The following is a 21,614-nucleotide window of genomic DNA, read 5'->3' on the forward strand; positions in this document are numbered from 1 at the left end:
AAAGCCTACCCAGCATTCCTGCCCCACCTCCACAGCTGCTACTGTGTGCACTCATGAAAAGCTTGGCCACCAAGGAACAGATGTCAGCTCACAAAGCAGAGGTGTCCTTGCCTGCCCAGGTCTCAGTAGGGGGCTGTCCTCATGAGAGTCATGCCAAGGAGCCCCCCTCCTCACAAACTGCCCATGCCAAGCCCAGACCCCTCACCTGTGAAGCCGCTAGCCTGGCTGGGGCCCACAGCACTGACCAGAGCCAGCACGGCCAGCCCTGATGTCCTGAGCATCGTCCGGCAGTGGTGGTGGCACAGGGCTCTGGGCCTCTACCAAGCAGTCTGGGTCTCTCCTATGCCAGGGCACATAGGGGCCAGAGCTGCCTGGACCCAGAAAAGGGGCCTTTCTGTCCCCTGCGCTGCTGTGGTGGCAATGGCTTCAGAGGAAGCACCGCTGGGAGCAGTCCTTTATGCTTGCTGGTTAACGCCCACCACTGCCACGGCCATTTCCCTGGGGGCACCTGCGTGTCACAGCCTATTCGGCTCCAAGCAGATGGCATCTCTTAGGAAAGGTGAGTACCCAACAGCCCAGCCTGCATCACTGGATTCCATCTCGTTGTTACGCAGAAAACACATTTCAGACCCAAATCTGACTCTCTCCATCAAACACAGAGTATTCTCTTACCCTATCATTCCAAACTGGCAGGAGAAAACAGCATCAAATCAAAGTGGTACATCGCATTCAGAAAAGTGTCTGTCACACGGTTCCACAATGCAGTTCAAAAGTCATAAAAATGTCCAGGCGCTTTGACCCAGTCCTCTCCTCCTGGAGCTTGGGCTGAGAACACGAAGCTGTGGTCACAGGGATGTACATTACTTATTATAACTTAAAGTGGAAAATTACATGATTGAACAACCACAGGAGAGTAATTACTACAGAGCATCTGGATGCAGTATTACACAGGCATTGAAATGCTCACCATGAAGATTTAGCAGCATAAAAAAAAAAACACTTAACAATGTGAAATCAAAACAGCAATGCATAAAATTTCATCTCCATGAAAATGGCAACATACACATGGAGAAAACTCCAGAAAGAGCCATCAGAAGGGAAGAAAATATTTTGAAGAGTGATAAGAATATAGGTGATTTCTGTTTTATTTTGGTAACCATCACGGTGTATGTGAAGTAGGTTTTTAGATTTCATGTTAACTTCGTTCTAGTTTATGATGTCTTTGTACCACACTGCTGATTGCCTCTTACTGCTTGGTGCTGACTGCCGAAGCCCAATTTTTAACACTGAATGAACAAGATCTTGTTGATTTTGCTGAGGAAACATTCAGATGAATTAACGAAGATTCATCTTGGCTGTGTGGTTCGGGACCATAACTCCCTGGCGTTCTAGAAACAAAACAATTCCTCCAGAAGGGACCTTCTTACCTAACACCCTCACCAACGTTGCTACCTCTTTTATTCTCTGCAGACTGATCTCTGAGATGATGGACTGCTGCATTTGCTTGGTTGGTAACTAAATGTCAGATACCATGACAAGAACACAAAAAGGAGGCTGGAAATGTTCACACAGTGAAGGGGCTGTGCCCAACAGGTGTCCTCGGAAGATGCAGCCTTTATAGAAAACCAAAAGCTTCATGCAGAATCAACTCATTAAAAAAGGTTTTAATAGGAAAAGAATAAATGTTAAAGCTATTATATAATACTCAGGAAAATGAAATTTGATGAACACTGAAAGAATAAAAGTATTATGACTTAAGTAAATCTCGACTTTTAAAATGCATGATGAATTTGTATTATATTTTATATATCATCTCAGAATGTTTGCTACTATAATGTATGAATGTTTCTATAAAATATGAAGGTAAAATCAGGGATAATGTTATAGGTTAAACTCAGATTTGTCCGGTGCACCATTGTCTCTCATCTTCACGATTACTCTATGAAATAGGTCCTTTGTCCCCGTTATATAGGTGAGAAAGCAGGTTCAGGAGGCCACACAGCAGTAAACAGGAGATTAAACCTAGACTCATCCAAGCCTCAGGCCAGAGTTCTTCACACTCTACTCCACTGTCAGTCTATCATGATTTAACCACAGACCCCAAGATGGGGACAAAGTCAAGACGTTTACCAGTTGAGGACTTCATAATCATTTACAATCGTCTGTAAAATGTCATTCTAACATGCTATCTCCTTATATTAAGTGATTAAAGAGAAAATCTCAAAATGAACAGTGTGTTTCTAGCTTGGTCTCTCCTTCAACCTCCCTTTCATCCTTTCATACGGGCACAATGAAAGATACCCCTGCCTGCGTGTGTGTGTGTTTCTGTCTGTGTTTAATCCACAGAAGGCATTTTTCTCCAGTTATTTTTTATGCATATTTTTCTGCACGATGGCCAGAGGGATCTTCCATGTTTGCACTGTCTATGTAAACACTTTGAGGAGAAAAACAATCCCATACTGTAACCCAACAGGGAGAAAATTCTCCAGCATGTGGTGCCCGACACTCCTTGGGCATGTCTTCCACAGTCCATCCAGCAGAGAGCCCTGTATTTACTCTCCCTAGTCAGGGCCTCTGTGCAAAGGCCAGCATCCCCCACACAGCATCCAAGGGCTGGAGAACCAAGGAAGGCCTCTAGTGTGCCATGACGGCTTTCAGGGCACACATGCACAGGCATTCACACCCAGTCACACTTACATACATGCACTCACACTGGGCGTAAACACAGACACATCCCCACTCACATGTGCACCCACACATACAGACACACCCACATCCACACATATACTAAAACACGTTCACACTTACATGCACTTACAAACACAAACTCATATGCCATGTCACTCATGCATGCTCATTCACACAGGCTCACGCTAACACATGTCCACGTATTCACACACTTGCATACACATATGGGCATACACACACATAAATGGACACACATTCACAATCATGTGCACACTCACGCATGTTCACTCTGGAATCTGCACACCCATACACATGCTCATACTCACAGTCACACACGTTCACACTCATGTACTTGCACACTCACGGCTGCCCACTCTCACATGCACATGTGTGGGCCGAGTAAACGCTTCCCATCCTGAATGCAGCCCCTCCTCGGCATGCGCTGCACCTCCTGTCTCCAGCGCTGGTGCCGGGGTGGCAGCTGCCCTGTTTCCTCCACCTGTAGATGGAGCGATTTGAACTCCTTGACCTCCATGGGGTCTTTCACATCTCAGGTCAGACTTCCAGGACCCTATATGTGCAAGCTCACAGAGGCTCAACAAGTTCTGCTGCAAAATCACACATCTGTCATTACTCTATGGCCAAAATATCTCCCTGCCAGGGCAGGAGACAGAAATGGCAGTGCAGCATCACCACGCGTTCACAGCCTCCTCTTTGTATCGCCAAGACAGCCAGCCATGGCAATGGCTGCCAGGCAGGTGCACAGCAGGGAGAGGCAGGGTGGGAGAAGCCCTCATCTCCAGGGGGTGGCCAGGTGGGTTTACTTTCAGGGAAAGCTGGTTGTGTTGGAGAGCATGAGGAAGAGCTAGGAAGGAGGGTCATGCAATGGAAAAATGTTTTAGACTTGGAAGAGACTTTGAGTCATCCAGTCCAGCATCCAGCCCCATCCAGGTGGCTCTCCTACAGAAGCAATGACGTAACACCGTGTTTCTCAGGATGTGGGTGAGGACTGCCTGCATGGTGAGGAGACATATAGAAAATGCAGGCCCTCAGCCTCACCCCTCACTCACTGGGCACTGGAGGATGGGCCCCTGGCATCCAGGTGACGTGGGTGCTCACACGACCTTGATGATGGGTCCTCATCCTGCTGAACACCAGGCCATAAATCCAGCGGGATGGCCCCTTCTGTGGACAGATGGCTCTGGCCAGAAATTCCTCCTGACATGGAATCACGGTTGGCCTTCCCACGGGAACAACCACACCCGAGGAGCCTGCCCCCTCCTCACTGGACGGTGAGCACCACTCCTGCATGTGGCAGCCTTCGGACCCTTCTGGAGAGTTCTCTGGGCCTCCTCTGTTTTGCTCCCCCGAATCTCTCCCTCACACAGACATGTGCCCTGTCTTTTTTCTGTTTCTGTTTGCCTTTGCAGAAGCTCGGCTTCCTGATCACAGCCAGGATGACTTTTCCCTTTTCACATTCCACTTTGGAGACCACTGCCCTCCCTCCACGGGCAGCAGTTGCTGGGTTGGATGGAAAGTGAGGGTGCAGCCTGGGCCGGGACTTTGTCTCCAAGCCTCGAGGAGTGGGGCGGGCATGCTGCTTTCTCGCTCTGGAGCCAGACAGATTGGAAGGTAAGGAGACGCCAGAAACTCCCAGAAGAGGTGCCAGGGCCCTCAGAGATGCTTATGTAACACAGCAAAGGCACATCTAAGACCACTTAGATGGCAGGCTGTAGACATGCACATGCCGGGGTGTTTTCAGACCCCACGTGCCTCACAGTGAAACCTGGGAAAGCCCTGGATTTGGAGCCAGATGCCCTTGGTCAGTCCTTGTTCTGCCAACAGCCAGACAGGGTCCCATGGGTGGCATTTGTCCTCTTGTGCCACAGTATCCTAAATGGGAAATGACTAAAATGGAATAGTGATCCCGTCTAATTTAGTGGCGTCTCAATGCCTCCTGATTTTATAAAAACCAAATGAATTAATGTATGGGAATGCCTCCTAGAACTAGAGAGTATTTTAAGTATCCATCATTTATTGTCATTAGATGTAAGTAAGGCCATTACTGGGGAAATATAATCAAAAATAGAATGTGCTCCCAACCCAGAAACCCTCTCCACAAAGGTGGAAGAGAAAGAAATTTTTGTCATTGAATAACGATTAAGCCAGAAGGTGATATGCATCACAGGCAAGGCTAAGAGGCTGCAAAGAAACGATCGCATTCTTTTGAAGACTCAAGCAGGTACAACTCACTGCACACGTGTTTTCAACATAAACAATAACCAGTCCTTAAGGAAGAGACCCTGACAGTGCCATTTAACTATTAACTCCAGAGCCACCTGGTCACTGGGGTCATTGGGGTGTTACCATCTGCGTTTGTTAATTGCCTGTATCTAGAAGAAGAATAAACTCCTATCTTTATAATATTAACATAAGTTCGTTTTGCAACTTGAAGCAAGATGCACTAAATTAGGCTCTTGGCTTCCCTCAGAAACCAGAGACAGGGGTGCCAACTCCTCTGATGTTTACAGTTCAAAATGGGCTTCCAGGTCCTTGAGAAAGACATGCTAGGTCACAAGGCCAGAAACTACCAACCTAGTTTTCAAAACAATGTATATAGATTTCAAACAGGGAAGAAACTACTTAAAATAGAAGCTCTCAAAAGTAAATGCTCAGGTCCGGGTGTGGTGGCTCATGCCTATAATCCCAGCACTTTGGGAGGCCAAGCCAGGTAGATCACCTGAGGTCAGGAGTTCAAGACCAGCCTGGCCAACATGGTGAAACCCCCTCTCTACTAGAAATACAAAAAAATTAGCCAGGCACAGTGGCGCACACCTGTAATCCCAGCTACTTAAGAGGCTGAGGCAGGAGTATCTCTTGAACCCCGAAGGTGGAGGTTGCAGTGGGCCGAGATTGCACCACTGCACTCCAGTCTGGGCTACAAAGTGAGACTCCATTTCAAAAAAAAAAAGTAGATGTTCAGAGAAAAAGGAGAGAAAATCTCTTCCCTTCTTTTCAATCAGGAGAATCAAGTCTCTGTTTTTAATTTGTCTCTGTCTATGAAGGGCATGAGGTGGTCTCAAGGGCCTAGGCACTTACCAGACAAGGCTGGCCTGGGTGCCCGCCAGGGCCTCTTCAACTCTGAGACTGTGAGCATCAAGGACAAGCTTTGGAACCTACTGATAACAGCATATACACCATGATCAGGAATCTGTCAGTCCTAACAAGTGGCGTTAGGACAAAGGATTTGTGGGTCTTATAAAGGAATGAATGCAAGTCAAAAACAAAGATTCACTCACATCTGGGTCCTGGGACCCGGCAGTGGAAGGCAGCATAGTCTGGAGATCGGGGTGCCAGCCAGGCCCTGTGTCCCGACTTCAGCCTGTCTGTAAGAGCTGGTGCAGTCCTTGGCCATCTGGACTTCAGGGTCTTGTTTCCAGAGAGTGAAGAGAGAGAAGAGGATGGTTCAATCCACACCTGCGCCAGCATTTCATGGCTGGATCATCTGTCAGGACAGGTCAGACCATGGTGCTTCTAGAACCATCAGGGCTGTTCTGCACCAGTCATGGACATCAACATGTGGCTTTGAAATAATGAAGTAGGAGCAATAAAATCTGAACTGAAACACAATAATTACAAGAATGAGTTTATAGCGGGACATCCTTTCTACTGGAGGATTCCAAATAAGTGATGCCAAACTCAGAGGGGACTCTTATCCGCCAGCCCTCATCACAACAAGCAGCTGCTCTGCCACAGTCATTCCTGGAAAACACCAGGGTCCCAGGGCACAGAGTCTGTCCGCTGGGACTGATGTTGGGATAAAACATATCACAACAGTGAGTGCCCCTACCTTGAGTCAGGCTTTAATTTTTAAGACGAAAAGAGAGAAGGTATATATTCCCTCAGCCCCAAGGATTTTCAAGAACAGAATACAACAGATTCAATAGCTCCAATAAATGATTTTTAAATTCTCAGATATGCAGTCTTTGTCAGGATTCTCCAGAGAAATAAAAAACTGATGATAAAGGGAATTTGTGGGCTGGGTGCAGTGGCTCAAGGCTATAATCCAAGCACATTCGGGGGCCAAGGCAGGTGGATCACCTGAGGTCAGGAGTTCGAGACCAGCCTGGACAACATGGCAAAAACTCATTTCTACTAACAATACAAAAATTAGCCGGGTATGGTGGTGGCTGCCTGTAGTCCCAGCTACTGGGGAGGCTTAGGCAGTGGAATCGCTTGAACCAACCTGGGAGGCAGAGGTTGCAGTGAGCCAAGATCGAGCCATTGCACTCCAGCTTGGGTGACAAAAGCAAAATTCTGCCTCAAAAGACAAGAAAAGAAAAGAAAGAAAAAGAAATGTGTGATGATAAGAAATTGGCTCACGCAGTTATGGAGCTTAAGTCCAACACCACGTGCAGGGTGAATGGGCAGGCTGGAGCCCAGGAGAGCCAATGTTTCAGTTCAAGTCCAGCTCAAAGGCCGTCTGGCAGGAGGGGTCTCTCCTCCTCGTGGGCAGGGCAGCCCTTCTGCTCTTTTCAGGCCTTCATCTAATTTCACGAGGCCCACCGCATCCTGCCTGACTCAGTCCATTGATTCAAATACTCATCCAATTAGATCAGAGGAGGGACCTGCAGAGGCATGGCTGGCAGAGAAACCATCGGGCTGGACTGTCAGCTGAGAACTCCAGGGATCTGATTCACCGACAGCCTTGCAGACATTCACCTTGGGCTCCACAAACTGCCAGAACCACCCCCACCCCAAGCCCAAAGGCATCCAAACAATGGCCAATTTATTTCAGATTGACTCAGGCCCTAAGGTACAAGTCAGCCCACACATCCCACGTACTCTGAGCGTCTCTTGTTGCTCACCCCAAATAAACTCTGCTGGAACTCAGGGGCCGCAGGGTGTAGAGAAGAGGGAAGATGGGCAGAGGGTAAAAGTGGGTGGTTTGCTCTGCTCCACCCATAGGAGGCTGGTGTACACCGCTGCTTCTGAAGGGCTTGCTGTTTTAATTTCGGTGCTGAGACACGGTGGCTCTCACACCCTCTAATTCGGGCAAAGCCACCACTGGGACTAAGGGGAGGTGGGGGACAAGCAAGTGGCCATTTGGGAGTGAAGTTCACGGTGGCTCCTGGCATGCACCAGCCGAGTCTTAGAGGAAGGGATTCCTCCAGGGGGACTGAGACCAGAGGTTTCTACCACTCCTGCCCTAACCATCAGGTGAGCAACCTCCCTGGGTTCCTGTGTCCGAGGCATCTCTCAAGAGGAAGGAACTTCACCACCTTTGCCAGGAAAGTCTCCTGATGCCCAAGATGGGCTGCTCACCTGGTGGGAAGCTCTTTAACAAAATCCCAATGAGTGGCCTCCAGCCCCAGAAAAAGCAGCTTAGACTCTCGCCTGGGGAAACCCCAAGGGGCAGCAAGGTTGACAGCCTCAACCCAGTCCAAACACAGGGCAGCTTGCCAATTAAGCAGTGAAAGCAAAGGGCCCTTGGCCAAGGTTACCCTGTGCAGTGGGCTGAATGGCAGCCCCTCACCACCCCCCACCCCTCCGTGAAAGATATGTGCAAGTCCTAACCCCAGGTACCTGTGAACATAAACTGATTTGGAAATAGGGTCTTTCTGCAGATGCACTTCACATGAGATCATCCTGGACTTGGGGTGAACCTAAATCCAATGGCTGGTGGCCTTACAAGAGAAAGGAGAGGGAGATTAGAGGTGCCTGGAGGGAAACCCTGAGATGTGGAGACTGGAGTGATCTGTCACAATGAGCCCGGGGATGCTAGGAAGCTCCCACCTCAGAGCCTAGAGAGGCAGGGGACAGTTTCTCGCTCACAGCCTCCAGCGGAAACCAGCACTGCCAGCACCTTGATTTCAGACCTGCAGCCTCCGAGCTGGCGAGAGAGGGCCGGTCTGCTGCTCAGCCTCCCAGCTCGTGGTTCCTTCTCTGCACAGCAGCCCAGGACGTCAGCCAGGGACGCAGCCTCGCTCACCGTGGGACCCCTCCGTCAGCTCTTCTCACCACCCACTTTTGCCCTCTGCCCATCTCCCTTCTCCTCCACCCCTGTGAGTCCCGCCCCAGTTCCAGCAGAGTTTATTTGGGGTGAACAAGAGGCGCTCAGTACATGTGGGGTGCGTGGGCTGACTGGTATGTTAGGACGTGTGTCAATCTGAAATAACCCGGCCATTCTATTGATGCCTTTGGACTTGAGGGGGTTTCTGACAGGTTGTGAAGCCCAAGGCGAATGTCCCCAAGGCTGCTGGTGAACTGACTCAGATCCCTGGTGGTCGTGACTGACAGTCAGCCCCTCCCTAGTTTCTTCAGAGAACTTGTTTCTCTGATAGCTGTGCCTCTGTAGGCGCCTCCCTTAGATCTAATCCATCTGTGATGCTTTCATCTCACTGAGAAATATCTCCCCTCACCTCTGGCAGATGAGAGTAGCGCTCGGGGCTGGATGTATTATCTCACCACATCTGCTTCACTTTCCCCTGCAGAGGCGGCTCGGTGTTGGCACTGGCTACGGCCAGGCATAGCCCTAACTTGCTTCTTCACGATCCTTCCCCCACTTTCATTTGCAAACGTTTTCACATTCTCTGCTTCTTGTAACCTCAACCATGGGCAATGTTGAGAAAGTGTCATTTTTGTCCCAAGGCCCTTCTCCCTGTTGGACGGTCCCAGGGCTTGGCACGGCGGCCTTAGCAGGGCAGAGAGGGAAAAGGCCAGGAGCCCAGCCTGGGGTGCAGTCCAGGGTCCCAACCCAGATTCTCTGCCTGCCACAAGTTCACATGGGGAAGGCTGATTTGTCCTGAGGAAGCCACAGTTCAAGGGCTCACCATGATGCAGATGAGAGTGGCCGGCAGTCCCCACTGTCCCGCTGTTGATCTTGCTGATTTTCTGAGACAGAGATGACCTCAGAGCCTCTTGGGTGGAGAGGAAAGCTCCCAAGATCAAAGTCAGGGCCGGTCACTGGGTGCCACTGTGAAGGACTTTGCCCTGGGGACAGAGGAGGAAAATGAGGGCCGGGAAGATGCTGCCTCGCCTGCCCGTGAGAGAGCCCGGCGGCCGCATTGCTCCCACAGACCAGAGTTCAAGACCCCCTCCCCGCAGGGCATGTGCTCGGGCTTGCTGGGGACCTGTGTGGGATCCGAGCACAGGGACAGCCTCCAGCCTATAACCTGTCACCGCTTCTTCCTTCCAGAAAAAAATAAATACATGCCTTGCCGGGGCAGGCCCAGCCCTGCAGGTTCAACTTGTGAAGCAGCTCAGGCAGAAGGCCGAAAACAGGAAGTGAGACTTGGGTGTGGGCGGGGGGCGGGATGCTGATACAGAAAACTCACATTTGAGAAGAACCAAATGTACAAGAAAGGAGAGAGAGAGAGAGAGAGAGAAGACACCAGCATGACCCCCTCCCCCCGCCCCCGTGGATGTGCCGGTGTTTCTGTCGGCAGAGCCTGCCCCGGTCCGGCCCACGCTCTGCCAGCCACTCCAGGGCCTCAGCAGGACAGCTCACAGCCTCCAAAAGCCTTAAAGTCTCTTGTGGGCTATATCATGACCCTCAAAATGCTATGTTGAAGTCCTACCCTTCCATACGTGTGAATGCGATCTTATTTGGAAACAGGGTTTTTGCAGGTGTAGTTAAGAGGAGGTCAGATTGGAGGAGGGTGGGCCCTAAATCTAATATGTCCTTATAAAAAGAGAGAAATTTGGACGCAGAAGCACAGAGAAGGGAGCACTGTGAGACAGCGGAGGCGGAGGTGGAGGGAGGTGGCTGCAGCTGGGGCACGCCAGGGACCATGGGTCCCCGCACGTGCCAGTGCAGGCCAGGAGGGCTCTGCCCAGACAGCTGGCTCTTGGCCCAGCGGCCTCCAGAGCTGTGAGGGCGTCAGTGTTGGCTGCTTACGCTCCCGTTTGTGCTGCTTTATTCCTGGCCTAAGCCGACTCGCACAGAGTCTAATCCCATGCCCAATTACGCCCAGACAGCAGGGTCCGTGGTACCAAAGCTAGGCCTGAAGGGAGAAGGGTCAGCTGGGCCCTCCAGAGAGGCTGGGATGGGAGCTGTCCTCAGCCAGGAGCCCTTGTGGCGGGCAGGGAGGCTGGAGCGCAGGGCACAAGATGCCTCGCCAGCCCCATCACTCCACCCTTCCGGCCACACACCAGGCCCCCGCCCTGCCCAGCACCCAGGACAGTGTAGCCGCTGAGAGCTCTGCCTCTCTGGAAGTGGGCATCAAGGCAGGGCACCAGCCAGCGTGGCCCCGGTCACCGTCAGTGCCCTGCACAAGGTGCGACCCCTCACAGGGCTACGGCGATCGTGGCCTCTAGGTCATCAGGGCTGAATCAGAAGACACTGACTTCAATTTCAGCAGGAATTTAGGTCAGATAACGAGGGCTGTTAAGCCACAGCCTGCTTTGTCTGAGGCGCTGTGATGAGAAACACCGGCGTTGGGTGAATCTGCCAGGCAGGCAGTGCCCCCCACCTACCCTGTCCATCCCCACTGGGGCCCTCCAGCCTCCACGCCTGAGCGACAGCTTCAGGTGGTGTCAGTGGAGGGTAGACAAGGAGCTCAGCCCTGAGGTGCAAGGACGCAGCGATTGGGGAACAGAGACTTCAGGATCCACTGGCCGCTGTGGAAGACAAGGAGGAAGAGGGCTGCTGTGGCCTTCGAGACCTTGCAGAGCCAGGTCTAACCCCAGATCGACTGGCATTTGCTTTCTAGGTGGCCTTTGGAAGACACTTGGCCTAGCATCTCATCTGCAAATGAAGCAAAAGTACATGCTCACCAGTGGCCACTGAGCCAGCTTGCTCCAAGAGCGCAGAATGCAATCAGTGCCTCGGAGAGCCTGGCTTCCTTGCTTCCTCCTCAGGAAGATCAAGTGCAAGAGTGACCCTGAAATCAACCTTCCGTGCTAAGAAGGGCTGCGTAACATCCACTGCAGTCACTGTCCACAGTCCACTGTCCACTGTCCGTGGGAACTGCTAGCCAGATGGACTCCTTGCCATTGGTGGTCTCTGGGCATAGGCAGGCAGGCAGTGAAGGCCTGGCCTAGAGGTAGCCCCCAAATGGTCCAGACGGGGGACATTCAGCCTGGGCCAGGTCAGGGCTTCCAAGGGGGCCCAGCAGTAGCCGGCCAGTGTTAAGGCAAGCAGGTGACAGCATGATGGGCAGGACAGTGTGGATCACAACAGCATAAGGCCACAGACACGGGATTAGGGGTGGGGACCAGGCAGCTGGCCTCAGGAAGGTTCTGGCCTCAGAAAGGCAGGGCTGACTCCAAGCCCAGAAACTCCTGACACTGGGACAAAAAAATGGCAAGAGCCATCCCCAGGGGCAGTGAGCCACTGAGGAGCTGACCAGAACCAGAACTCAGGGAGGCAAAGCTGAGTGGCAGCAACGAATCCAGGGTCCACGTCAGCCTGGGGTCAGAGGCCAAGTTCAAGCAACACAATCGGAGCCCTACCTAGGAGGACGCTAGGCCACAAATCAGCATCAGGACAAAAGGGAGGAACAAATATTGACCCAATCGGTGCCAGCTCAAACACTCATCCCTCCCTGCTGCCTTCCAGTCCTCGGCCCACCACCATCCCACCCCCGACACCCAAAACAGCGCTTAGCTGTCACCTCTCTCAGGTATTGGTCCCTTTCTTCTGTGTGACAATGTGAGTGAGGGTCTCCCCTGCCCTGATGGGTGATGGGCAGCACAAGGGGAGGAGTTGGGGCTGGGTGCCTCACGCCTGTAATCCCAGCACTTTAGGAAGCTGAGACAAGAGGATCACTTCACACCAAGAACTAGAGACCAGCCTGGGCAACATAGTGAGACCCCTGCCTCTACAAAACATTACAAAAGAAAAAATGTGCCAGGCGTGGTGGTGTGTGCCAGTAGACCCAGCTACTCAGGAGGCTGAGGCAGGAGGATGATTTGAGCCCAGGAGGTCTAGGCTACAATGAGCCATGTTCAGGCCACTGCACTCCAGCCTGGGCAGCAGAACAAGACCCTGTCTCAAAAACAAAACCAAAACAAAGCAAAATCAAAAGGAGGAATCAGGACCCAAGACTAATTCCTCTTGGGGCCCAGCCCATGTCTGGCATACAGTAAGTACTCAATACGTGCTGGTTAAATGGCCTGGGGTCAGCCCACATGCACACTGGCGAGGGCCAGGAAAAAGCAGGCAGAAGAGGGCTCCCCACAGCCACTTGTGGTTCCCACTTCCTGGGCGTGCATCTTCTTTTAAGGACCTCTCCACGGTCTCACAGAACCACAGCTGCATTTCCCAGAACAGCAGTGATCAGCAGGAAAACACTGCATTCTGACATTCAAGGCTCAGACGGCTGGCATGTTCTTTCCCACGGAGATCACAAACCAGGAAAGTCACTTGTTCAGCAGCTCTTTTCATCTACCTCCTGCCGAGAGAATCCAGGAGTGAGAGGAAGTCACTCCCAGCTGAGAAACTGGTGCCCCGTGATCCCTTTGGTCTTGGGAATATATTTAAATGCCATGTGATTATATAGTTAAAATTCTTAGAAGGGTGGTGGCTCCCTCTAAAGCTGGCCATTTGGCAAACCGCTAACCTAGAAAAAGACTCTCACTATTGCTCCGTAAAGATGAAGGGGGACTCAGAAGCTGACGGCCCCCCCACTTCATCCTCCCGGCTTCTCCACCTTTCCAGGCGCGCAGAATGCTCGGACGTTATGAGAGCCGTGACGCAGGGCGGGCACTGCACAGGGGCTCTTTCCCCGCAGGAAGGAAGACCCACTGGAAACTCCTGGCCAGAAATTCAAACGCATGACCCAGACATCGATGCTGCAGAAATTGCTGCCAGAAACCCAGCCCGGGACGAGGCCATGCCGTCTCAGCATGCTGGCGGGCGAGGTGATTGCAGTCACCCAGGGGATTTACGGCTCCTAAAAACTTGGAGTTTCCTTCCAGATGAGTAATTTCTTTTCCATTTTCCAAAGATTAGGAGGTTTTTGTTAAGAAATACATTTGGAGTGATGTTAGGAAAAACATACCCTTCCCCCAAAACCCCAAAGAATGTGAAGAAAGTCCATCCGCACACTCAGCACCCGCGTGGCTTTCCTGGAGAAGGACGGGTGTGGGCCTCAGTGCCAGCATTTGCATAGTAAGTGAGGGAGTGTTTACCAAGCAGTGTTCAGTAGTTTGAGGCTTGTGTAAATAAAAGATAGACAGATGAGAAAACCCAAGTGGAAAGACCGGCTTGGAATGTCTCCCTGACTGACTGGTGGAGCCATGGGGAGGGTTTTTCCATCCCAGAAGGAAACAGAGAAAGCAGCATTTCCAGCAAGACTTCCAGGGAGTCTGCAGAACTCGTTAGGGAGGTGTGATCTCTGCAGCATCTGTCTCAGGAAACCACCTTGTGTAAGGGTCTCAGCAGAGTGTCTGAAGGGAAGCACAAGTTGTCAGGATGGGGGGGCCACACGCTGAGAAGGAAGAGATAACAAAGACATGTTTGAATCGTGTCTCCTCAAAATTCACGTCCACCCAGAATCTGCGGGTGGGACCTTATCTGGAAAGGGCCATTGCAGATGTGAGGATGGAGATGGGATCGTCCTGGCCTGGCACTTAGAAGGAGAGCGTCCTTCTAAGCGACAGCAAGGACTCCAAGGAGGCAGCGGTTGGAGATGTGGCTGTGAGCCAAGGCGCCCCACGGTTTGCCTGTAACACCGGCAGCTGGAAAACACAAGGAGGGCATCTCCCCAGGAGCCTCCAGCGGAGGTACACTCATACCGAGAATGAGATCTGTTTGCTCACGAACGCTGACACCTCCGGATGCTAGACGGGGTACAGATTTTTAATGGAGTTTGCCCTCAAGATTGCCCAAAATATTTTTAGAAAATCAGTTGAGGACACTGTGGGGCTAGCTTGCGGTGAGATCGGAGGTTGGAACTCAGGTGTTCTGAAGCCCCGACCTGACCTGCAAGTTGAGGTGGCTCCTTCTTGTTTGGCCTATCCTTGCCGTGGTCTGTTAGACAAAGTGGAAGGACAGCACTTAGCCAATTCTGGGAGAGCCAGGTGGCCCAGGGGTAGGGAACAGGACCAGAGATACCCCGCCAAGTTCTGCTTGGCCACAGCTTTATGGGCGTCAACCAGCCATGTGACCCGCACGACCTCCATGTCTACCTGTTCAGGCTGGCGACAGGGGCACCCTCCAGGGCCTTCAGAACCCACACCCAGTGATGTAAGAGGCAAAACTATTTCAACTCTCCTTTCATCCATTTTTATAAAGTAGAAATAAAATGGCCTTTTGCTCATCCAACCTGTCCTCTTGGAAATAACCTTTCTTGGAAGAAAGAAATACAGGGCGGGGAACACTGAGAGTGATGGTGGCTCCTGGAGGTCAGGCCATCTCCCTGCACTTCTGTTCTGTTTCCCACATTCAGCACCCCACACCCCCCACCACCTTTAATCCTGGTCCAAGTCTGGGTCTTGGTCCTACAGACGGCTCCCAGTCCGTGTCTTGGAGTTCCAGCAGAGAATTTCTGTGACTTTGCCCTCCTACTGTATCCCCATCTATTGCTGAGAACCCCCCAAAATGGCTCCCTCTGACCACCTGCAGCCCAAAATCCCAGTGACTCAGAAAAGGGGAGCAGGACGCACCCCTCCTACCACCGCATCTGGCCTACTCAGCCCTGCCTTCCTCATGTGTAGAAAGTTCCAGGGACTGAGGCCCTGCTCGACTTCCTGCTCCAGCACATTTTGGGGTTGTGCTTGTGATATAATGGACACCCTCTGCTCAGAAGCAGACAGGGAGAGACTCCAGCTGGGCTGTGAAGTAGGCACTAAGGTGTCACTCCACTGTTTCTGGAAGGGGTCCTCCCTCCTCTTCCTCCCTGCTATTCCGTGGTCTCTGGTTGCCAGGCTCATAATGCCCACCCACCCCACTGTTCTTTCCACCCAGGGAGCCAGAACCACCCACGTGTGTGTGTGGAGCCAGGTGGCGGGCACAGCAAGGCTTGGTTGGCCATCTGCAGCCTGTCATGCCACCTGTCCACCTGAAGGCCACTCCTAAGCCTCTGTCCACTCTGGTTAACGCTGGTGAACGCACAGGTCCTCCTCCCCGTGGATCTGGCTACACCCCTGATTGACATCACACAGGGAGAGGAAAGCCTGGCGAACCCTGATGTGCTGCAGAAGTGGGTGTGGTGGCAGTCAAGTCAGTCTGTGCCCACATATAGGAATAGCTCCCCTAGAGAAGACCCAAGGCCACAAAGTGTTTGGAGGTCTGCCATGGGATAGGAACTCATGTTTATTTGGTAGAGTCAAAAATTAAACAAGGGAGTAAAGAAGTTCCTCCCAGGTGGGTTTTGCTCAGACAGGAAGAAGTTTCTCATGGCCAGAAGTGAGTGGCAACAGGTCCTCCCGCAGTGACGAACTTACCTGACCTGGAGCATTCACACAGGCCAAAGGCTGGGGGGGGGTTCCGGGAGCTGGAGCAACAGGCCTGGCTCGGAGCATGGTGAAGGCCTTGCTGGGCAGCAGGGGTATTCTCTGCTACATGAGAGTGGTCCCTAAAGGGAGAAGTGAGCTTGCCCATGGAGCAAGAGGGAAGCTTCAGGGACAGAGGACAGCAACAGTATACGCTGAACTTGGATGGTTCGCTGAACTTGGATGGTTCGAGAACGTTCAAAGGCTGAAGCCATCCTCGTGCGGCCACTTATGCTTTCAGGAAGGAGGGGCGGTGTGGGCCCAGACGGGATCTGAGAGAGAGGCTGGGCCTGTGTGAACATCGCACACCCCCACTCCTGCTGGAGAAGGGAGCCAAGGTGGGCTGAGGCATTCCCAGACTCGGTGTCCACAACTCCGTCCATCTGGAAGGCTTTGGGCCAAAGCCATAAAGAATGAGAGCAGGGCCAGGGAGCCAGCCCAGGACACTGAAAGCGCAGTGAGTTCTCTGCCCGAGCCTCTGAGGGTCCTCTGCCTGGGCGTTCTCTGTGCCACAGGCAGGAGTGGTCATCTCTTAGAGGTTTTCTAAGGGCTGAGTGAGAGGCAGAGGAAAGGAGTTTCTGTAACAGCCTCTGACATTGAGGAAGTGTTGGAATAATGGCCAGGGGAGCTGCTGGGTCCCAGGCGGAAGCCCAGGCTCTTAGTCCACAGGGGCCGAGACTTTGCTTATCAACTCTGCAACCTCAGGCGATAACATGTCGTGGGCCTCAGTTTATCTGTCTGCAAGGAACTGACACACTAGGTAAAGTGGGGCTATTAGGAGGCACTGAGCAGGTCAGTTCTTGTTCGTACATCCCCAGGGCAAGACTTCCTCCCGAGACGGGTGATCCAGTGACAAACTCGTTCATACCTAGACGTGAACAGCTGACCCCCGATCTTTCCCTGAAAATGATGGAAGAGGTTGGGTGCAGTAGCTCACGCCTGTAGCCCCAACATTTTGGGAGACCAAGGCAAGTGGATTGCTTGAGCTCAGGAGTTCGAGGCCAGCCTGGGCAACATGATGAAACCTCGTCTGCAGAAAAAAAATCAAAAAAATTAGCCAAGTGTGGTGGCATGTACCTGGAGTCCCAGCTACTTGGGAGGCTTAGGTGGGAGGATCAGCTGAGCCCAGGAGGTTGAGCCTGCAGTGAGCTGTGATGGCACCACTGCACTCCAGCCTGGGTAACAGAGTGAGACCCTGTCTCCAACAAAGGAAAACAATGGAAGAGATGACAAACCAAGTTACCAAACTCCTGGTGTCTAAGAGCACAGAAGTGCCAATGGGGCAGCCAGCAGTAGTAGGAATAAATTTTAGATTTTCCACACAATTTTTGGAGAACTGGCTCTTGGTTTACTGATTTGAATTTGGATAATTTTTTACAGACTTCAGATGGATGGAAACACAGCAGAAGATAAGGTTGGACTTTCTGGAAGGTTACCGATGTTACGCTCTGGAATGGCTGACATCTGTAAAAGACTTTAATATGCTGCTGTGGAGCAGCTGGAACACACAAGCATTGCTGGTGGATATAGAGTGGCGCATCTGTCTGGAAAAGGGTCTGGAAGTCTCTGATAAAACAAAAACTATGCCTACCCCAGACCTAACCATTTCAATGCTATATTTACTCAAGATAAAGGAAAATTTATGTCCACAACAATATTTGGTCACACCAGTTTTATGAATAATAGCCAAAACCCAGAAACAGCCCTTTAAGAAGAGAATGTAAAAACAAATTATGATATCTTCTTAAAATGGAATACTGCTCCTAACAAAAAGAAATGAATTCTCAGCACATCACAAATGACACAAATATAGCACAAAGCACACTGAATGGAGGAAGCCAGATAGAACTGACTATGTACAACACGACTCCCTTTCTATAAAGTTCTAGAACAGGCAAAACAAATCTATGGTGAAGAAAACCTAAGAGCAGTGCTTCCTTTTGAAGAGTGAAGGGGGTATTGCTTGGAAAGGGTATTAGAGAACGTTCTAGGATTCTGGGGATGTTCTAAACCTTGAAGGAAGTTATGCATTTGTCAGAACTCAATGAATGTACACTTAGCACTTGCACGTTACACTGTATCTACATTTTACCTCAAAAAAGGGCTGTAAACACATGTGAAGCTCTAATTAATGATATGCCAGGCGAAATATTTAGGAGAACAAATGGAATTCTGCAAGTTACTTTGAAATGCATTAAACACAGGATGCCAGGGGTTGATGGATGAGAGATAATGGGTGGGTAGATATGTGGTAAAGTACGGCAAATGTTCACGGTAGACCTAGAGTGTCTGCTTTATGATTGTTTCCATTTTTCTGTGGGTTAGAAAATTTTTGTAATACAGTGTTTCAGATAACGTTTTGCCCCTGGGAAGTGCCTTCGCTCCCCAGTCAAGGGCAGGGAGCCCTCAGCAGGGAGAGTGCTCTGCAGCCCAGAGGGCTTCCCACGTCCTCCCCACGTGCCGCTTCGTCATTCCCTTGGGCACTTGTTAACATCCAAGCCACTTGCTCAGTGCTTTTCTATGCATGGCCTCATGAATCCTTAAAACAGCTCCCTGACTTGAGAGGGTGCTAATGCACTCGTTTCATAGTAGAAAACGAGGCTGCCAACGAAGATCATCTGACTCCTGCTCCCTACCCTGCCTCAACAAGGACCTGGGTGCTTTGTGCAGACATACGGACTCGGGGGCTGCCTGGGAACAGATCCCCCATTCAGTGGAGTACTCCAGCCCCCACCGCATAACCAGGAGGTAGCATGGTGACCTCTGAGCTGGTAAACTCTGGGATGTGACCTCTGGAGGCAGCTTCTGGAACAGCCTAGTTACACCCTTTACTGGCTGGATCACCTTGAGCAAGTTTCCTACACACCCTGCACCTCATCCTCCTCTCCTGCAAATAAGAACAAATGTTCGAGAAACATCATTATCCAAGCACATTTAGGAAGGTGAGACCAGTCCAAAGCCCCATGTGGAAAGTTCTAATGTGTGGACCAAGCAAGGTTTAGTTCATTTTTAAGTGTTTCCTATTTATCCATAAAACATTCTGGACGTTTTGCTGTTAGGTAAAATGTGTAATAAATATTTAAAAGTTGAGGTTTTTCAAATACTTACAGTTAACTGATCTTCAACAAAGCAAACAAAAATATGAAGTGGGGAAAGGACACCCTTTTCAACAAACGGTGCTGGGATAATTGGCTAGCCATGTGTAGGAGAATGAAACTTGATCCTCGTCTCTCACCTTATACAAAAATCAGCTCAAGATGGATTAAAGACTTAAACCTATACAAATTCTAGAAACTATAAAAATTCTAGAAGATAACATTGGAAAAAAACCCTTCTAGACATTGACTTAGGTGAGAATTTCATGACCAAGAACCCAAAAGCAAATGCAATAAAAACAAAGATAAATAGCTGGGACCTAATTAAATTAAAGGGTTTTCGAAAGGCAAAAGGAACAGTCAGCAGGGTGAACAGACAACCACAGAGTGGGAGGTAATCCTCCCAATCCACACGTCTGACCAAGGACTAATATTCGGAATCCGCAACAAACCTGAACAAATCAGTAAGAAAAAAACAACCCCATCACAAAGTGGGCTAAGGACATGAATAGATAATTCTCAAAAGAAGATATACAAATGGCCAATAAATGTGTGAAAAAATGTCCAGTATCACTAATAATGAGAGAAATGCAAATCAAAACCACAATGTGATGCCACCTCACTCCTGCAAGGATGGCCATAATCAAAAACCAGTAGATGTTTGTGCGGATGCAGTGGAACAGGGAACACTTCTACCCTGCTGGTGGGAATGTAAAACTAGTGCAGCTACTATGGAAAGCAGTGTGGAGGTTCCCTAAAGACCTGAGGTAGAACTTCCGTTTGATCCACCAATCCCATTACTGGGTATCTACCCAGAGAAAAAGAAGTCAGTATTTGAAAAAGCTACTTGCACACACGTTTATAGCAGCACAACTCACAATTGCAAAGTTGTGGAACCAGCCCAAATGCCCATCGACAAATGAGTGGATAAAGAAACTGTGATATATATGGAATGCTAGGCAGCCATAAAAAGAAATGAATTAGCAGCATTTGCAGTGACCTGGATGAGACTGGAGACTATTATTCTAAGTGACGTAACTCAGGAATGGAAAATCAAACATCATACATTCTTATTGATATGTGGGAGCTAAGCTATGAGGATGCAAAGGCTTCAGAATGGTCCAATAGACTCTGGGGACTTGGGAGGAAGAATGGGAGGGGGCAAGGGATAAAAGACTACAAATATGGCACAGTGTATATTGCTTGGGCAATGGGTGCACCAAAATCTCACAAATTACCACCAAAGAACTTATATAACCAAATACCACCTGCCCCCCAGTAGTTTACAGAAAAGTTTTTTTAAGTTGGGGTTTTAACATAAAAGCCAGCCTGGAAAATGTATCTTAATTTTGCATGTGTCCTCTGCCTGCTGGAGAAACTCACCTGCTGGAAGCAGAGCCTGGAAGTCAGGTCAGGATGCTGCAGTCTAAGTCCCACTGCCAGCTCGGGGCCTAAGAGTAGGGCCAAGAGCGATCACATCATCACCTCTCACTCCCCTTGTCTGCACCACACAGGCCCTCAGAGAGATAAAGGAGCCCCACAAAAGGGCTTTGAGGTTGAGGGTGACCAACATCACATCAGGACAAAGAATGATTATTTGGTTACAGAAAGAGAGGCTGATCAAGTAAAAATCTAGTAACTTGCAGCTTTCATTTGGCAGGTAAGTTTCCATTCCTTTGGGATCAGAGCAAACTTTGTAATTAAATGTGTGATCAAAGAGCATGGCCAGAAATCTGCTTTTTAACCCAAGAGCAGCATCTGAAACCAGGGTCAAAACTGAAGAACCAGGGGCTGCCTTCTCAGTCATACAGACTTGGAGGAGGCTAACATCCAGATGGCATCGCTTCTACACTGCAAACCTGAAAGCAGGCCACTGCACCCACCTGCTCCCCAGAGGTCAGCCACATGCAGAGGTCTGCCCAGTGGATAGGTTTTTGGATTTTGTTTGCTGATTAGTGGGAATGATTTGTGGATTTCAAGCCTTTCCATAAAAACGATTTTGATGTTGTTGGTTCTAGTTTTGCACTTTCTTGGTTTTTTTGGGACAGAGTCTTGCTCTATCACCCAGGCGGGAGTGCAATAGCACTGTCTGGGCTCACTGCAACCTCCCCTTCCCAGGTTCAAGCGATTCTCCTGCCTCAGTCTCCCGAGTAGCTGGGATTACAGGTGCCCACCACCATGCCCAGCAAGTCCTTTCCTCAGGGCCCCTCCCACAGCTCTCAGAGCCTGGTCCTGCTCCACAGCCTGTGCAGGCTCCTCTGTGATGAGAAACACCCCGTCTCCAGTCGATGAGATGCTCAGGGCGAGGCAGTGCCCTGAACCACACGAACATTAATAAATATTTAAAAATATATAATATTTATATTTTTAGTAGATATGGGTTTTACCATA

The 21,614-nt window shown here is 50.3% G+C and overlaps 1 protein-coding gene and 1 long non-coding RNA gene across 2 annotated transcripts in view; both read right to left on the reverse strand.

Moving 5' to 3' along the window:
* Positions 1-5,000, reverse strand: part of UMODL1 (uromodulin like 1) — a 74,882-nt gene extending 69,882 nt beyond the window's left edge. Inside the window, exon 1 of the mRNA XM_017538604.2 lies at positions 206-5,000. Within this exon, the coding sequence (XP_017394093.1) occupies positions 206-281 (76 nt within the window). The 5' untranslated portion in view covers positions 282-5,000. The remainder of the gene's footprint in view (positions 1-205) is intronic.
* Positions 5,001-5,605: 605 nt separating this feature from the next.
* On the reverse strand, positions 5,606-10,431 carry LOC119472685. Its single transcript, XR_005201861.1, has 3 exons — positions 9,822-10,431; positions 9,522-9,681; positions 5,606-6,307 (listed from the first exon to the last, which is right to left on the reverse strand). It is a non-coding gene; the product is annotated as an uncharacterized LOC119472685 (long non-coding RNA).
* Between the last annotated feature and the right edge of the window lie 11,183 nt (positions 10,432-21,614).

Source organism: Cebus imitator, unplaced genomic scaffold, assembly GCF_001604975.1.
Source record: "Cebus imitator isolate Cc_AM_T3 unplaced genomic scaffold, Cebus_imitator-1.0 Scaffold112, whole genome shotgun sequence".
In the NCBI taxonomy this organism is placed as follows: domain Eukaryota; kingdom Metazoa; phylum Chordata; class Mammalia; order Primates; family Cebidae; genus Cebus; species Cebus imitator.